The 19,946-nt window shown below is 39.5% G+C and overlaps 1 protein-coding gene across 1 annotated transcript in view; it reads left to right on the top strand.

The window, feature by feature from the left end:
* LOC126456758 (Down syndrome cell adhesion molecule-like protein Dscam2) overlaps positions 1-17,012 on the top strand; it is a 357,859-nt gene extending 340,847 nt beyond the window's left edge. The window contains exons 31-32 of the mRNA XM_050092509.1: positions 714-854; positions 16,579-17,012. Coding sequence (XP_049948466.1) covers positions 714-854; positions 16,579-16,630 — 193 coding nt within the window. The 3' untranslated portion in view covers positions 16,631-17,012. The remainder of the gene's footprint in view (positions 1-713; positions 855-16,578) is intronic.
* Positions 17,013-19,946: the final 2,934 nt, after the last annotated feature.

Below are 19,946 nucleotides of genomic sequence, written 5' to 3'. Positions count from 1 at the left end.
CCTAGCAAACAAAATTATACGAAAAACCATATTGTGACCACAGAAGATTCTTTAAATTAAATATAAAGGCATTTGGTATCAATAAGGCTTTTTTACAGTTGCCAAACATGGTATTAACCGATATAACTTGTAAAACTGCAGCTGAAGAAAAAGAAGGCATAAAATAAAGAAGACAACATGCACTACTAGTTTTTGATATTAGCTTTGCTCTATTTCTGGTTTTCTCTTGAGTTGTTCGCATGACTTTGCTTATGAGTCACACAGTCTACACTTATCTGTTTCCTCATTGTTGTGTCTTGATTGTTCACTTTCAGTGATTTGCTGCTTAGTGGATCAGACTGGTTGATCTACTCTCATCACGTCCTTCAGTCACTCTCAATATTCTGTCATATCTCAGTCACAATACTACTGAAGATTGCTTTTTCTGTATCAAAAAGAGACGGAAGTAATAACAAAATAACTGGAACTATGTTTGATTTCTAGCATGAAAAACTAAAAGTTGTATTCTTCATTATTTAATTATTCCTAATAGCTTTCCCTCTGTTAAACACTACAGTATACATGCTAAGAGATAATAAATATAAAATAATTTTACTGCAATTTCTGCTCCACAAGGAAAATTCAAGCTTTGTAATTTACCAGACATCCTTTCACCTAATTTCCTATTTTCTTAATTTGTCCAGAAGATTATAAAAAAATAATATTCTTTCTAGGAGAGGCTCCAGTTCTGCCGAGGACGAGAGCAGCTTCTCGAGCTATCAACTGCAGCCCCCCTGCGGATTTTCAGACAGTCGTGAATTAAGTGAAGCTGAATGTGATAGAGATGCCAGTGAACTAGATAAACTTCTTGCCAGGTATGTCGAAGTAGTTATCTGCAAAAAGCTCAGATGATATGACATCGGAATTAACAAGTAAGCATCTAATATTTTTGTGGTATGATATCTAAATAAATGACTGGTGAATGTTGCAACAGTCACAACCATAAAAATTTGTATCATTGGTTTTAGTATGTTAGTCCCAATAACATATTATTCACACACAGATATATAGTCTATTTATGCTGTCAATGTAATGTGAGAACTCCGTGATTGGACCTGGCTGAATAACTGAAACACATTCAGGAATGAATATATTAATCTCTTGAGTTTTATGTTTGCTTTTATGCAATTAGCCCCCTCCAAAAGGAAACATCAATTCAACACTATGAAGGAAAGGGGGGGCGGGGAGGAAAAGATTACACCATTGAAGCACACAAAACAACTACAGTGAAGACTGCACACTGCAGTACAAAAGACACATGCCATGCCCCAGGTTGATGGCAACAAGTAAGATGTCTAGGATTATAGAACTGTACATCACTCCTGAGAATTCAGTATGCAGCAACCACAATCTAAATGGCATGGCATGGAACAAAAAAATGCCTAGATATGTTCCGAAGGAGTTCCCTGAGTTCAGTTTGTATGCAAGTCACCAATCACCAGCAGGAGTTGCTAGACAACCATGACAAATTATTTAATGGGTATCATGTGAGAGGAATATATAAGCTAGGAAAGTAGTGGTGCCCACATTCTCCAGAGAAGAGTTGTATACTCCTCACTTCATATTGCCAGGCATCGTCCTGCAGAAACATGACATGTGGAGTTTTCTGGGAGCTGGAGTAACTTGGGCTTTAAAATCTCCCTGATGTAGCAGCTGGTTTCGCAACAAAAAGGGGAAAACCATGACTTAGGTAAGTCAGTCAGAAATGACAAACAGCAAAAGATCAATTATCTAACGAGTGTGTGCAAAAACTCACCCATCTTGAAACCTAGCAACCCACTTCCGCAAAAAGTCAATACTAAATGTGACAAACTGTGTATTTTCTATCAAAATATAAGAAGGCTAAGAAGTAAACTAGAACTGTTGACAATGAATATTAGTGACAGTAATACTATTGATAATGTCAATATCCTTTGTTTTACCGAACACATGTAAAGGAGGGTATCAGTACGCTGAATCTAGATGGCTATCATACTGCCTCTCACTTTTGTAGAAACAGTGTGCAGAAGGGTGGTGTAATTATATATGTAAAAAAGAATATAATGTATTGATCTCTAGAGCTAACAAAATACTGTTTTGATCAGCATTTTGAAGCTTGTGGTATAGAAATTAGCACCAAGATCCTGTCACTCATTGTAGTAACAGTGTATAGTGCCCCATCAGGGAAGCAATGTATGTTCTTTAAGCAACTCAAATCTCTTCTATCCCATATATATTCAAAAAATAAAAATACTGTAGTCTTAGGAGACTTTAACATTAACTTGCTAGATTATGATAGTAGTAGAGCTGACCTGCTACATGTAATGAACACATACAACCTCACACCCATGGTAGACTTCCCCACAAGGGTTACGAACTACTGTTCAAGCCTTATAGATAATATTTTCATTGATGAGAATAGAAACACCAATGCAACAGTAAAACAAGTGCTAAATGGTCTTTCAGACCATGATGGCCAATTGCTAACTATCAATGATATATGCCCACACAAGAAGGACAAAGTCTGTAAAAGGTCATTTAGGGTAATTAATAATGAAAATCTCATGATCTTCAACAGTTATCTTCAACTCATTGACTGGAGTCCAATTTATAGAGCACTGAAAGTCAATGACAAATTTAACCTATTTACAAATGAATTTATGTGCCACTTTGAAGCTGTCTTCCCTCTAAGAACTGCAAAGAACAGGTACCAGAGCCATACCAGCAAACAGTGACTCACAAAAGGAATAAAAACATCATGTAGGACTAAAAGACTGCTTCATGTTTCTCTCAGAAATACTAATGACCCTGAAATAACAGCTCATTATAAAAGGTACTGCAAGATCTTAAATAAAGTTCTGATAAAGGCAAAAAGTATGTTCATCAAATCAGAAATAGATAATTCTGGCAACAAAATAAAAACCATCTGGGGTATTATTAAAAGAGAAACTGGTAGTTACTCAAATGATGCAGAAAATATTGAAGTCAGAGATAATGGGAATATCATTGATAAAGGTGAAAATGTTGCAAAAATTTTCAACAAGCATTTTTTGACTGGAGCGGATAAAATAGGGTGTAATGTTTCTATAAATGAGGCTCTGAATCTTTTAAAAAGAAGTGCACTTAGTGCAACACCCCAGATTAGCATGCCTCCTGTCACTGTTGAGGAAATTAAGAAGATAATAAGGACCATGAAAAACAAAAACTCAACTGGTATTGATGGTATTTCCATCAAAGTGTTGAAACACACAAACATTTTCATTTGTGAAGTCCTGTGCCACAACTTTAATGTATCACTGAGACTAGGAATTGTCCCTGATAGACTTAAACGTGCAGTGGTGAAACCATTGTACAAGAAGGGTGACAGAAACGAAGTAACCAATTATTGTCCTATTTCAGTCTTAACTTGTTTCTCCAAGATTCTCGAGAAACTTGTACACAGAAGGTTTCTTGAACATCTTAGTAAATACAATATTTTCAATAAAAGTCAATTCGGTTTCCAGAAAAATATCTCAACAGCAGATGCAATATATTCGTTCACCAATGCAATTTTTGAATCAATTAATAATAAAATGTCTCCAACTGGAATTCATTGTAACCTTTCTAAGGCGTTCGATTGCGTGAACCATGAGATTTTTCTGAGAAAGGCAGAATTTTATGGGTTAACTGGAGAAGCAGGGATGTGGTTTGCCTCCTATTTAAAGAACCGGAAACAGAAAGTCATGGTAAATAACACTAATGGAGAACCAATGTCCTCTTCTTGGGGCACAATAAACTGTGGAGTCCCACAGGGCTCTATTCTGGGTCCTCTACTTTTCCTTATTTTCATAAATGACCTTCCAGTGTGTACAAGGGCTAAGATAAAATTTACTTTGTTTGCCGATGACATGACGATTCTGGTAGACAATTCAACAAATACTAATCTTGAAATCACTGTAAATGAAATTTTTCAGGAGACCTTTAACTGGTTTACCTCTAATGGATTATCACTAAATTTTGAAAAACTCAATTGATTCAATTCCATACAAGCCAAAATATCGAAGGTGAGATTGATGTTAAATACAATGATGGGAATTTAGCAAGAGTAGAGTCAACAAAGTTCCTGGGTCTATTTGTTAATAGCAATCTAAACTGGTCCTTACACATCCCTTACCTATATAAAAAAAACTAAGCTCAGCAATTACGCTATTTGTGCGATTGCTTCCTTCAGTGACTTAAATACTTTGAAAGCTGCCTATTTTGGTTATTTTCATGCCCTGATGGCCTAGGGAATTATATTCTGGGGAAACCAGCCAAAGGCAAACAAAATCCTCATAGCCCAGAAAACAGTCATTAGGATTCTGTGTGGTGTCAATTACAGACATTCCTGCAGGAAACTCTTCCAAGAGCTGAGAATACTCACAACAGTATCTCAGTACATTTTTCTCTCTCGTGTGTTTCTTGTGTAAAAACCATTCCCTTTTTTAAATGAACAGCATGTATCATAACTATGACACTAGGGTATAAAATGATCTTCATCTTGAGCAAAAGAATCTAAGTATGGTGCAAAAAGGAGTACACTACTCTTGCATAAAAATATTTAATGCTCTCCCTCAGGCAGTAAAAATGTCAATTACTGATCCACCTACTTTTAAAGATCAACTTAAACAGTATCTTCTAAGTAAAACCATTTACTCACTGGACGAATTTATGTATAAGAATAAGTGAATTAATTTTGATCTATTGTAAGTCTGTTCAATGTAATTTGTAACTTTTTACAAAAAACAATTCTTGTAAACATTTTTTCTATGTAATATATTATTCATTGTACAACCTATTATTATAAACAAATGTCTCAAATCTATGTAAATGACACATTCTACACCCAAGCGATTTATCACTAATGGGTCTACAGCACATGAATGAAATAAATAAAATAAAATAAATGTTCAGATAGCTCTTAATGTGCAGGATGATAAATTTCACATTGTATACAGTGGTTCCCCAAACCATCACACTGTGAATTTATGACACACTGAGGGCTTTCACATCCAATTGTCTTAATTGATACTGGATCTTCCAGGTTGTGTAGTTGTGGCCTAAGGAACTTTTTGTTCCTGAAATTTTGTCCAGGGTTGCAGGCCCTGCTGTGTCTCTCCAATTAACAGGTCAAATGTCAAGAACAGTACAAATATCATAAAAATGGAGCTTGATAGTTAATTATGGAATGAGTCATTTTACGTTCACATTGCAAATTAATTAGCAAATATGGTCACGTGCTAAACATTTCTAAGCTTTCATTTTATTTAATAATCTTTTAAACAATGAAGGAAAGAAGACATTTGTAAGTTAGTAATTCCTACCTTTTAAGCACTACAATAACAGAAATTTTATTTTGCTGTCTGTCAGACATTTTGTATCATAGGGTAAGTGATCAATATTTTTATTGCAGCATTGTGTATCTCTTTCTGTGCTAAAGAAAACTATAATGTACAGCAATGAATGTCACTTTTCCTTCTGGTATTGTAGTTATGTATGTCATTGTTCACTTTGAACTGTAGTGGATTATTTACAACAAACTTCAGGAGGGAATAATATACTACAAAGCAGTAATCAGAATGCCCAACTCCTTAAACAGATGTTTACAAAATGATCGTGGGTAGCACCACATATTATTCTTACAGCCTATTTTCGAGAAACAAAGACTTTCTTTCTTAAAGGCGACTTACCCCAGAATATTATTCCATATGACATTATTGAATGAAAATATGCAAAAATGTCAACTTACTGATTTGTCTCTCCTCAAAATTTGGAATGATCCTAAGTGCAAATGTATCTGAAATAAGTTGTTTTAGGAGTTGTAAAATGTGCTTTTTCCAGTTTAAATTCTCATCAATATGGACACCTAAGAATTTTGAAATCTGCATGCTATTTATTATTTTATCACCATGTGTTATGCTGATCATTGGTAGTACCCCTAGATGTGCAGAAGTTAATACCATTTGCAGAAAACCAACGATACTTTTAAGAAGATTGCTCACCATTCTTCTGTTTCTGTATGTATGCTTGGACTGATAACAATACTAGTGTTACCTGCAATAAGTAAATAAATAATAATAAATATTCTGCTGGTTGTATATTAGACAGAAGATCATTTACATATATGAGGAACAATAGGGAGTCTTGGGGAGCCCCATATATGATTTCTCCCCAGTCTGAATTACATCCCCAGATTACATTGGTTGAATTATGAAGTACAACTTTTTGGAATCATTTGGTTACATATGACCTAAGGTTGCACATAATTATCAAAGATAATCCTTATCAAAGAAAAAACTTAAATATCAAATTGTCATCTTTCAAGGAAAGAACTATATGTTCTGTAGAGTTACTGTTCATATATCACTGAGATTGATGGCTTCTTCTTTTCTGTTAAAATTGTCCCCATGTTTATATATTTTAATGACTTCTCTGTACAGTTGTGGGTAATAGTTTATACTTGGTTTTCAAAAACTTCATTTCATTCTTTCCTGACTGAAGAAAATGCCCTGCTACAACTCATTTTCTTACTTTCCTTAGTCAGTAAAGAATTTTGTGTTCCTTCAAATGTGTATTCACTCATTCCTTTGTGGTTACAATGTAGACCTTACCCTGTGTAAATGGAATTTCATATACCTTACATGCCAACAGAGGAGGGCAATCTTCTTTCACATATCTGAGGGCTAGACATAATTTTGTGGCGACTTTCTAGTATGCCCGAACTATAGAATAATACACAGTTGTTCGGAATAACATTTATTACTTTCACACTCGAAAACACAATGATAAACATAAACAACTCTAAGTCACTATGCCAACAGCAGAGCAGCAAAGATTATGCTCTAATATGTCAGCAATACGATCGTGCTAAACTCACGTGGCAAAGAATGTCAAAGTGTTGCCACATCAGCCCCCCCCTTTTTTTTAAAACCGGGTGCTCCTGGTATGTCAGGGAATTTACACTTCACTTGCCTACCTGCTCTTGTAACCACTGTTGGAACCCGATCCTGTTCTTCCTGTTCCTCTGTGTGTGTTTCTGTTGTTTTTTTCCCATGTTCTCTGGCATCACCATGATGGGTTCCTCGTTGGGTGAACCTGACACCGTGGGTTGAGTGCTGGGAGTGTCCACATCGATGTACGTGGGTTTGAGGCACTCAATGGACACTGTTTCTTGATTGCCATTCTTCTCGATTCTGAACCAGTGCTCACCTCTCTCTTTCACTTGGGAGGGAGCACAGTATGGAGAAACAAGCGGTGGGCATACTGCATCATCTCTGAGCCACACATGAGACGTTTGTGTCAAGTCTTTATGCACAAACACCTTTTGTTCCCCATGCGTGACACGGTTGGTAGGCTGGAGTTTTCGCATTCTGCTGCTAAGTTGTTGTGCAAACTGTGTGTAAAGCTCTGAAGTGGCCAATAAAGAGGATTGCGGCGTGGTTAATTCCCCTGTGACTCTCAACTCTTCGCCATAAACTAATTGCATGGGCAAGCACTGTAAATCTTCTTTCACGATTGTTCATAATCCAAGGAGGACCAGAGGCAGTGCTTTGAGCCAGTCAGACATACTACACAATAGAGCAGTTTTGAGAGTGCGGTGAAAATGCTCCACCATCCCGTCACTAGCTGGATGATAACTAGTTGTACAAAAATTGTTGCAGCCACATTACTGCAATAATTCCTTAAAAAGCTGTCTCTCAAACTGTCTGTCCTGATCAGTGGTAATGTCATGTGGTACACCGAACCGAGAGAACCAGGAACATATCAATGCTTTTGCTACTGACTCGGCTGAGATGTCTGTTAAGATGGCGGCCTCTGGCCATGTAGTGAAACGATCGATGACCGTAAGTAAATACTGGTGGCCTCCAGCATGTGGAAATGGTCCCACAACGTCGACATGAATGTGCATAAACCTTGCTGACGGTGCTGGAAATTGATGCAAAAACATGCCCACTGATTTTATTGTGCTGATACATTAAGCAATCGTGTGTCCAGTCGTGGCAGTCTTTCTGTATCCCTGGCCTCACTACTATGGCAGATACTAGTCTTGCTGTTACTCGGATTCCAGGGTGAGAAAGATCATGTAAGGCCTTGAAGATCTCTTTGTGGTATTCTTCCTTTCTTCACATCACACCAAATTCCTTCTGGCGCATTCAGAGTCAAAATGCATTTAAGCTGTAATGCCATTGACTGGCACTGTAGGAGACTGCACAGGAAAGGATCATATTGTTTTGTGTTGTTGCTATCTCTGACCATTGTAAGGCATTGAAACTTGCACAGTTGCATGATAAGCAGTCTGAGACCAGGTTCTTCTTCCCTGCTATGTGACGTATATCCAATGTGAACTGCACGATGTATTCTATCTGTCTACATTGCCATGGTGAAGCTGGGTCTGTGTCACGCTGGAAGATGGCCACTAGCAGTTTATGGTCTGTGATAATGGTGAAATTTTGTCCCTCTATCAATGAACGGAAGTGCTTGACTGCAAGGTACATGGCTAACAGTTCGCAGTCGAGAGCACTCCACTTTTGCTGCCTTTGGTCCAAGGGTCTTGAAAAAACAGCGAGTGGCTGCCATTTACCACTAAGTTCCTGTTGCAGTACCGTTCCTACAGCTGTCTGGCTTGCATCGACAATAATCGCCAAGGATGAATGTACTCTTAGGTGAGCCAGCAAAGTCGCTTGTGACAAATGTTCCTTTAATCTATGGAACGCTGGTTCAGCCTCTGATGTCCATGATATTACATGGTTCCCTGTAGTATTTTTTCCTATGAGTGGAGCCGTGAGTGGTCTCGTACTGTCGCTAGGTGAGATAAATGGCAGTGGTAGTAGTTGAGCATGCCGAGGAATCGACAAAGTCCTTTGTATGTTATTGGGAGGGGCATCCGTTAAGCTGCCTCCACACATTCAGGCAGCAGTGACAGACCTGCTGCCGAGACCACATACCCGAGAAATTTGACTGCCTGTTTGCGCAATGCACACTTTGCCTTGTTGACTAAGATGCCATAGCATTCAAAACACTGTAAAAGCAGTTGCAGGTGTTCTTTGTGTTCTTCCATTGATCAGGAGAAAACTAAAACATCGTCCATGTAGCAAAAAACAAATGGCAGCTCTCGTAGCACTTCATGCATAAACCGCTACCAAGTTTGGGCCAAGGTTCCTAAGACCAAATGGCACAAAGTTGTATTCAAACAGTTCAAACGGTGTGATTACTACAGTTTTTTGAACATCTGCATGCCATTGGAATTTGTAAGTATGCTTTTTCACAGTCTATCACATTGAAGATGGTAGCATTGCCGATATTATAATTGAAATCCATCACATTGGAAACAGGATACCGATCCGGACTTGTTCGAGAATTGAATGCCCTATAATCACCACATATCCTCCAAGAATTGTCTTTTTTGTGAACCATGTGGGAGATTGAAGCCCACGCACTGTCTGACATAGTTACTATACCTGTCACCAAAGTCGATCAAACTCTGCTTGTGCCACAAGTAGTTTCTCTGGAGACAGACATCTTGGACGGAATGCAACTGGTTGGCCGGGCTTCATGTGGATGTGATGCTGTGTCTCGTGAAAGTACTTCCTGCTGGTGTTCGCCGGGGGAGTGATTGCTGAAAAGTGTTGAAGTATGCTGTGAAAATATGCGTCCTCCTTTGATGTTGTCATATTGCCTACAACAAATGAATCGTTTCATTTGAGAAACTTCTTCTTGCATGGCCCACACATGTGCATCCCGCATTGTTGTAAGCACGAATTTGTATCGATGCGTTCTGGCACGGAGGAAGTGTTAGAATGACCGAGCACTTTGCACTGAATTTGCCCTGATGCAGAAGTGAGGGGAGGCAATGTTTTTTCCTTGCGTATTGGAACCAATCGTCGATTGACAAGGTATGGCATAAGGCAATATTTGCACAAGAAGTCTGCACCAATAATAGGGTCTGGTACATCTGCTATTATGAAAGTCCATACCAGTTTGAAATCAGGTTCGAGATGTAATGCCAATCGTTTCTCACTGCAGAGAGCACGTGATGTGACATAGTTCTTTGGATGTCACTATTTCTTCTAGGATACACGCTAGCCTCTGAACCTTTATCAATCAGAAACTTCTCTCCAGATGTAAGGCATTGGATGAATAGTCTGTCCCATTTGCTAACCATAGATATCATTTTCTTAGCACCATTTTGTTTTTCTCCTGTCTCCGGGCACTTAAGAAATTGATGACAAACATTCGCACCCATTAATGTCCGTCTCCAAAGTTTGGGAAGCTGCAGGGTTGGGTACATTGACGAGCAGAATCGTGGAAGCATTTGTGATACCAGCACCAAGGTTCTGATTTGCTTTGAGGAATGTTATTCCTGCATATTTTCCGGTGTTGGCTTTGTAAATGTTGTTGGTGCTTGGCGACTTAGACGTTAAGTTTTTCCACTTGTGCTACCAACTGTTCCATGGTGGATTCTTGTAATGTGTGCTGGTGATGAGAGGAAGTAATGCCTGAACCAAAATCCACAGTGTCTGACTCTTTATTGCTGTATACTCACATGCTTCTATTGTGGTTTGTATTGACTGTTGCCCAAGCAGAGGATTCTCTTAAATTATTTGCAATGGTGTCTGCCTTCTTCGCTGATGTCATTAACGGTACATCTGTTTGTACGGCGATGATAGTGCGGATGTTGGCTGGCAGTTTATGTAGCCACAGTACCTGTAAAGATTGTTCTGGCAGCAAATCTGGGCCCACCAATGCGCGTAATGACCTAAGGATTTGCGACTAAAGCTTGTGTTACACACATTTTTCAGTGAAGATTTTTTGAAGACGTAGTTCTGTTGGTAAAGTGTAGCATTGTATTAGGGGCTTTTTTAACACTGCTTAACTTCATTGTGACAAGCTATCTTCTTCTATCACTTCCAAGGCTAGACTTCAAACCTGAATGTTGAACTTATCAGTATCACAGGCTACCTTGTGTTGTTGAAATATACATTCCGCCTGTATGAACCACAGCTGCGGCCTTGTTGTCCAGAAAGCAGGGAGTTTGACATTTCCTTGGCCTGTAGGCGTACTTCTATGTTCTCCTGAGGAGGAGCTTGCAGCAGGCGATGTACTTTGTTCCTGCTTGAAACTGTTTTCTGCTACTGTTGTCAGTGCAGTCATTATTCCTTACTTGGTGTCTGTGCTGTTACGTCTTCATCGCGCGGTCTCCACTGTGGTGACTTTCTAGTATGCCCAAACTATAGGATAATACACAGTTGTTCAGAATAACTTTTATTACTTTCACACTTGAAAGATTATGCTCTAATATTTCAGTGATACGATCGCACTAAACTCACATGGTAAAGAATGTCAAAGTGTTGCCACAATTTCTTTGTTAGTTAGAAACTGATCTCATGTTATGTTTCTATAAAAACTTACCAGTCTGATCAGTTTTTCTTTTAAAATAAAAGAGAGGGAAACCCTTCTTTCTTGTTTTTCACTCTTTTCTTTCAGAGTACTGTTTTTGTGATGTACAACCCTATTTACCTCTTTTCCTGAGTAGATATGTTGATATGTTCCTGGAAAGCCTAATTCAGATGTTTTAATTTGGCTTGTAAATATTTTGGTGTTCAAATACCTTGGCTCTGTCAATAAGATGTTTACTAACAGGTCTCTTTTGCCAAGGATGATGGTTGGACTCCTTATGTAAATATCTGTTTGTATGTGTGGCTTTGTAAAAATGTTATGTTACATTAGCCTATCTCACAAGCAAACCATCCAAAAAAGATATTTTGTTGTAATTTTCCATGTTCATACACTCCTGGAAATTGAAATAAGAACACCGTGAATTCATTGTCCCAGGAAGGGGAAACTTTATTGACACATTCCTGGGGTCAGATGCATCACATGATCACACTGACAGAACCACAGGCACATAGACACAGGCAACAGAGCATGCACAATGTCGGCACTAGTACAGTGTATATCCACCTTTCGCAGCAATGCAGGCTGCTATTCTCCCATGGAGACGATCGTAGAGATGCTGGATGTAGTCCTGTGGAACGGCTTGCCATGCCATTTCCACCTGGCGCCTCAGTTGGACCAGCGTTCGTGCTGGACGTGCAGACCGCGTGAGACGACGCTTCATCCAGTCCCAAACATGCTCAATGGGGGACAGATCCGGATACCTTGCTGGCCAGGGTAGTTGACTTACACCTTCTAGAGCACGTTGGGTGGCACGGGATACATGCGGACGTGCATTGTCCTGTTGGAACAGCAAGTTCCCTTGCCGGTCTAGGAATGGTAGAACGATGGGTTCGATGACGGTTTGGATGTACTGTGCACTATTCAGTGTCCCCTCGACGATCACCAGTGGTGTACGGCCAGTGTAGGAGATCGCTCCCCACACCATGATGCCAGGTGTTGGCCCTGTGTGCCTCGGTCATATGCAGTCCTGATTGTGGCGCTCACCTGCACTGCGCCAAACACGCATACGACCATCATTGGCACCAAGGCAGAAGCGACTCTCATCGCTAAAGACGACACGTCTCCATTCGTCCCTCCATTCACGCCTGTCGCGACACCACTGGAGGCGGGCTGCACGATGTTTGGGCGTGAGCGGAAGACAGCCTAACGGTGTGCGGGACCGTAGCCCAGCTTCATGGAGACGGTTGCGAATGGTCCTCGCCGATACCCCAGGAGCAACAGTGTCCCTAATTTGCTGGGAAGTGGCAGTGCGGTCCCCTACGGCACTGCGTAGGATCCTACGGTCTTGGCGTGCATCCGTGCGTCGCTGCGGTCCGGTCCCAGGTCGACGGGCATGTGCACCTTCCGCCGACCACTGGCGACAACATCGATGTACTGTGGAGACCTCATGCCCCACGTGTTGAGCAATTCGGCGGTACGTCCACCCGGCCTCCCGCATGCCCACTATACGCCCTCGCTCAAAGTCCGTCAACTGCACATACGGTTCACGTCCACGCTGTCGCGGCATGCTACCAGTGTTAAAGACTGCGATGGAGCTCCGTATGCCACGGCAAACTGGCTGACACTGACGGCGGCGGTGCACAAATGCTGCGCAGCTAGCGCCATTCGACGGCCAACACCGCGGTTCCTGGTGTGTCCGCTGTGCCGTGCGTGTGATCATTGCTTGTACAGCCCTCTCGCAGTGTCCGGAGCAAGTATGGTGGGTCTGACACACCGGTGTCAATGTGTTCTTTTTTCCATTTCCAGGAGTGTAGTAAACTGCATGTTTGGATTTATATTATTTAGATAATGAAAGAATTCCTCTAAAGTTTTTTGCCATGTGCCATGTACCATTCCCAAAAAGTACCATTGAGAATGTATTCGATTTTTCTAGAGTTGACTGTTCAAATTTTTCCATATAAAAATTGACAACTGCAGGACCTAATGTATTGCCCATTGCAACACCACTGACTTGCTCATAGAATTCATCATCCTATTGGAACTGGCTCAAAATGAGGCAATATCTAAAAAGAGCAGCCAAATCCTATGCAAAAACATCTGCTTTATAGACTATCACTTCATTAACTGTAATCATAATAAATAGAGACATTATGTCAAAATTTATAAAAACATCTTCAGGAGCCAAAGTCAACCCTTCAACTTTTTCTATAAAATGACATGGGTCTTACATACGGCGTGTCTCAGGAGGAAGGACCAAATATTCAGGGATATGTCCAGAGTGATCATTTGTAGAAAGCTAAATGTGAGCTCTAAAAATACATGTGTGGGGACGTAGAACCATTGGCTCTAACCATCAATAATATCACTGGCTTATCACAGCAAGAACAACTATATCTTTGCCAGATCAGTCCTCTGTAGTACGCGCTCTATGCTACATGCATTGTTTATACACTGCAAGAATAAAAGTATTCATAGCAAGTGACTGGAGTGCGAATGATTATTTATTATTGTAATTGTGGTGACCCCATTATTTTCCTTTCAACTGCACCGTGAAATACTGAGTTATACTTGTGTCAAAACACTACCGATCACCATGGCATACAAATGTCACGCCACGCAGAATATGCCCCACGATGGTGCTTCATCGCCTGGAATCACTACAAACAATTTCTTTGTGCATCTATTTGGTGCTACTCTGATATCTCGGCCAACACTGTCACGAGCTTTTATCACACTACGGATTACACCCGTTGGTTGTCCAGACTCCCTGACAACTGACTAGAGCCGGCAGTTTGAGTCGGCAATGGTTCCATGCAATGGCCTACTACCCTCAATCCAATGGACTTGCAGAACGGTGGCACCGCACCCTCAGACAGCACTCATATGCCACAACCAGGAGTGAATGGAGGCCCTCCTCTGGGTGCTGCTAGGCACACAAGCTGCCTACAAAGAAGATCTGGACACCTTGCTGGCAGAAGTGCTCTATGGGGAACCAACCACCCTCCCAGCAGAGTTCATATCACAAACCACTGACCCCATTAGCGTCAACCTGCCAGACCTAGTAAAATGTGACAGGGACCACATCCACCACGTCCTCATCCCACCACCATCCCTCCACATCAGATTGACCATCTTTGTGCACAAGGACCTCCAATCGTGTACACATGTCATGCTCGGGACTGACGCCATAAAACCCGCCCTCCAACCTTCATACAGTGGCCCGTACAAGGTGTTGAAAAGAGGGCCAAACACTTTTAACATTTTGCCAGCTGGAAAAACGCCAACAGAGTCACTGAACTGCCTAAAACCATCGTGGACTTTAGTGGACACACCTGGTGTTTCCCCTCCACTGGCCCCAGCTCCAGGCCCCTCAAGTCACTTTACAGTCAGCCTAGACCTGCAACACTATCTCTCAGGAGACATTTCCGTAACACTGCAGGACTCATCATTCATGGTTATAGCCAAATTTGACACTATACAGTCAGCCTACAGCATGATATCAAGGTCATTAGAGCACTCCATACGCCTTCCACCTTCAATCGACACAGCTGGTTTGAAATCCACTCATTCTTCAGGTGGCTAACTGCTCAAGTTGATCCCGGAGCACTTCATAATGACAACTGACACACCGGACAACACACTACCAGCCACCAACACCTCAAGAAACACTGACACCACAGCATCGGTAACACCCCTGACGTCACAGGCCGGCCGCCCTTTTACGACCACCGAGGCACCTGGTGGACTACAATATGTCGGCCTTTGCCGTTGCCAGCAGGACAATGCATCATGACGTAGGGGAGGGGTGGGGGGTGGGGGCGGAGGGGGCACTCTGTGTGGGGAACTGGACGCAATGGCTCAACCCCCCAATAATATCGCTGCCTGAACACAGCATGAAAAACTGCATCTTTGCCAGATCAGTTCCCTGCAGTACCCGTCCTAAGCTACACGCATTGAATATATGCTACTGGAATAAAAGTATTCATAGTAAATGACAGGAGTGTGAGTGATAATTTATCACTCTCATTACCACACCTGCTCCCCACTACCTACACATACCTTAAAAGCTGTGAGCACTTTTTCATCTTCGCTACTGCGAACACAAACAAGTTGTCACTTGAGGGCACTAACAATTGGCCTTGATTGTACTAACAATTGGCCCCAGAGGAATATTAATTTTTTGAATTTTGGGTAGACCATAAAGCCTGGGACACACAGCCTTAGTCTTAATTTAGGTTTCGTTACCTTCTTTTCGAAGTGACGTACAGAACTTTGAGTATTTGTTTTCTTCGGTGCACTGGCCGTTGCGTCTTTCTTAAACTTTTTGTTCTGTCCTGCCATTAAAAATATTCAAAATTTTGCTTCAGTAACACTCTGTACTCATGACAATATTGGTGTTTCCTATGTCAGCTACACATAAATCTTTAAGAGCCTTCCTCTCACCTTTTGTCAAAGATTTCCTGTGGGACAACACTATGGTGTTTCAGTTCAAATTTCATTTGCAGTTTGTTTGTGGATCATCCTTGTATCTGCTTCTAAATTTGCGATATGCCTGGGCCCCTAAGTTAGTATTTTCATGTGTTTATAGCATATTTGACACCTTAAGCAAGGATTGCAATCTCATCTTGAGACTATACATTCTGTGATTTACTAGTAACTGTATCAGACTTCGCCATATTACTTGTACTTTCCACACTACTTTGTAATTTTTTAAACCACTGATAATGTTTCCCGGGTCTCTTGTCATTCACGGCTAATATTTGCACTGCAGCATAATTCTCACATCAAACAGTTTAAATCTTACGCTCATTTAGTCTTATATTTACAGTGTAAAAAACATTTAGAAATGCTTTTTTTTGATCAGTCATTAAATGAAACATTGAATAATGTCCTTGGGTATATACAGCTTGATAACAAGCTAAATTCAGCACATAGACAAACTAATCAAGACATTCAATGCAGAAAGAACAAAATTGTGCTACCAAGTTTGAGATAATTTTTGTATATGTTACTCTGATAATGATTTTTGTTCAAAAACAAAGTGGTTTAATTTACACTAGTTTGTTTTAATTCACACTTTTGACATCAGTTCTGTATTTGCATATATTTTAATAAACTGTCAATTTGTTTCTTTCACATTTTCAGATTTCATCAACAGAAAAGACAAGAGAGGCTGCAACACATAATTCATGTCTGAGTTTGCCAACTATCAAGGAGACTCCATGTTTCAGAATGCTATCATCTGCATGGAGTGATACACAGCTGTGTCATTCACAAACAACACTTTTCTTCTTTTACCCTCAGGCATGAAAACTGAAATCGATCATTTACAGTGATGCGTATTCCCAGAAAGGAAAATAAATAAATAAAGTGTATCATTCTGTGAAGCAAGAGAAGTCACTCATGTGCATAAAAAAATTTCCTAATGACATTTACAGTGTAACTATTCAGAAAATTATTTTGGGGGAAACGTGTTGATCAGCATGACAACATTACAAATTTTAAAGCCACTGTGCTAGGAAATATTTTATGAGAAACTACTGACAAAAATCCGTATTTTATGGGATCATGTCATATACTTTTGGAGACTGAAATTATGTACAGATTTAAAAATTTACATGTTCAATTTTATGTATTTTTAAATGAATAAAAATTTAATAAATGATATTTTGAAAGTTTCTGTATTTTTATTCAGTCAGCATAGTGTACACTACTTGATTTTCCTTGTTTATTTCTTGTTCTTTCTTTGTTTTGGCCACCTAGGGATCATGTCAACTGAGCTATCTCTTTTTCTGAGCTTTAACTGCCACCCAATGCTCTTGCATCCATTTCCACTATTGTTCTGTTCTCTCTTGGGTCCATACGTTCCCTGTGTTCAGGTTTGGCTTTTCCAGGAAAGGTTTGTGTGTATGTAATTTTTGCTTAAGATTATCACTCTTCTGTATATCTTTAGGAGAAATTTCCAGTTCTTTTAGACCTTTTTTGTCTTCTGCAAACCATGCCTCTTTGGGTTTTCTTGTCTTGAAAGTAGGCTAACACGTGTATAGATGTCCTTCCTGGTCTCGTACATGTCATGTGACCACAAAAGGCAATCCCTCCTTTCCAGTCTGTGTCACTTATATTCTCCACATGTTTTTAGAGTTCATGGTTTGATGCCTTCTGTACTCATCATTCTTTTTGATGGGACTCAGCCTACTTTTCATACTTCTTTGTTTATTTATTATTTATTTAAGATGGCATGATTATGACCATCATGCCCTCCTTTGCATTACACAAATTACAATAAGCATGTTATAAGTTACATCTGATATAGAATACAACATTTAGAAATTACTACAGTCCAGAAAAAAATACATTCATTCATGAGAAGTACAATTATAAATCACAAAGGTAGGTGTGACTGTATGTCTCAATAATGCCACACACTGTGGGGAAAATGCATGAACTTTTTTTAGATGCTTGCTATCATCACAAGATCAAATTGTACATCATCTGCTTTACGCCCAACAGCTAAACTTGCTGCAAATATTGCTATAATAAGTGATCATGCAGTTTAAATTGTCAAGTTTGGCAAGTTTAATAATTAATAAAATAAATAAATGTGATAAAAGGTTGTACTCTTTTGGATAAATGATGATGATAGGCTACACCAAAGGATTTAGATTTTTTAAACTGATAGTTTATTCATCTAGTTAAATACACAAATATTTGAAATGGTAGTTCTACAAGATATGCACACAAGCAAAAAGTAAAATAATAATAATAATAATAATAATAAACAAATGCAGTAAATACTGCTTATGTGTGAAACAATGTGGTAGCAGATACCCCAAAATTAGCTGAGTCACTGGTGTGGTGTGGGAATACAAAATCCCATTTTGTTCACAAATTAATTACCAGTTCACAAATATTGAAAGTTTGCAATAGCAACTAACATATGGCTCAATGCAAACAGGTTGACATTGAATGTAAATAAAACAAATTGTATGCAGTTTGGGAAAAGATGTCAAAATGTAAATCTCGATCTGGTGTGGGGTGACAAAGCCTTAGACAGAGTGACACCCACAAAATTGCTGGGGATTCATGTGGATGAAAACTTAAATTTTAATGACCACGTAATAAAACTTGCACAGAAACTTAATTCAGCCTGTTTTGCTGTCAGAATTATTGCAAATGTTTGTACCTCAGAGGGTGCCAGAATGGCATATTTTGGCTATTTTCAATCTCTTGCCACATACGGAATAATATTTTGGCACTCCACAACAGGGCGCCTAAAACAAATTTTTTTGTTGCAGAAGAGGGCCATCCGAATAATAACTCACAGTCATCCACACTGCAAACCCATATTCAAAAAGCTTAGAATACTTACTATACCATCATTATACATATACAAATGTGTATTGTATGTCAGGACCGACATTGCAGATTTTCAGACAAATGCCGACTTCCATAACTACAATACCCGTAATTGCGCAGCACTCCATACTCGGTGAACAAAAAGAACGAATACACAAAGGCATGTGAGCCATATCGGTGAAAAACTGTACAACACACTGCCAGTCAACATCAGGCAGTTAGAAGATGATAACAAATTTAAAACAGAATTTAAAAAATTTCTGGTAGAACAATGTTTTTATTGTGTAAATGACTATGTAGGTCAATAAATTTTTTCTGATGATATTTATAAAGGCAAAATGGAAAATACTCAATATGTACCTAATCATTCATTACATTTACATACTTAAAGGACAGCTGTTGTGTGATGTAAATATATACTTAAGCAGTGTGGGGTATATAAAGACTTGCCGTTTAGGGAGGACAAAACTAAAGCCTTATGAAAAACAGACTATGCATTTAAAATAACAAGCAGGGATGTATATAGGCTATATTACTTTCAATGTATTATTATTAACCTCATTGTATTATTTTGTTTTGTACTTTTTTACGTATATATTGTTTGTGTCCATTTCTTTGAAATGGCTTGACACCATCCATACAATATTTATTGTCAACAAATGGATAAATAAAATAAATAAATAATATCTAAACTCCTGTAATAATGGATAATTTTCTAACAGGCTAACTTATAATTACACTTAAATGCAGCAATGACAGACACTCGTGGAATGTTAAGAGTACCTGCTGGCTCCCAGATAATAAGTCCAACTCAACCTGGAATTTTACTGAGTTCAACCAAAAGTTAAAGTATTGCTCAGGCACTGGCTGCCTGGAACCCATCACTTAACAAGTTCGCAACCATATGAACAGACCTCCAACATGCAAGTTACTGCAGTGACAGATCTGAACAGAATAAACGGAAGTGACCCTTCACTTGCCCTTTATGCCTTCTCTGAGCCAGCCAAAATTGACAGCTATAAACAAAATGGGCCACCATTTAAAATATAAACAATTCGCAGACATAATGAAACATCTTACTCTGTTGAGCCTCCTCAGCCTACACACTATGTTAAATCTAACAAATTAGCCACAAATAATTTAAATATGACTTTTTC

The sequence above is a fragment of the Schistocerca serialis genome, chromosome 1 (assembly GCF_023864345.2).
Source record: "Schistocerca serialis cubense isolate TAMUIC-IGC-003099 chromosome 1, iqSchSeri2.2, whole genome shotgun sequence".
NCBI classification, from domain to species: Eukaryota; Metazoa; Arthropoda; class Insecta; order Orthoptera; family Acrididae; genus Schistocerca; species Schistocerca serialis.
The sequence above is the reverse complement of the archived record's forward strand: the minus strand, read 5'-3'. Positions and strand labels throughout refer to the sequence as shown.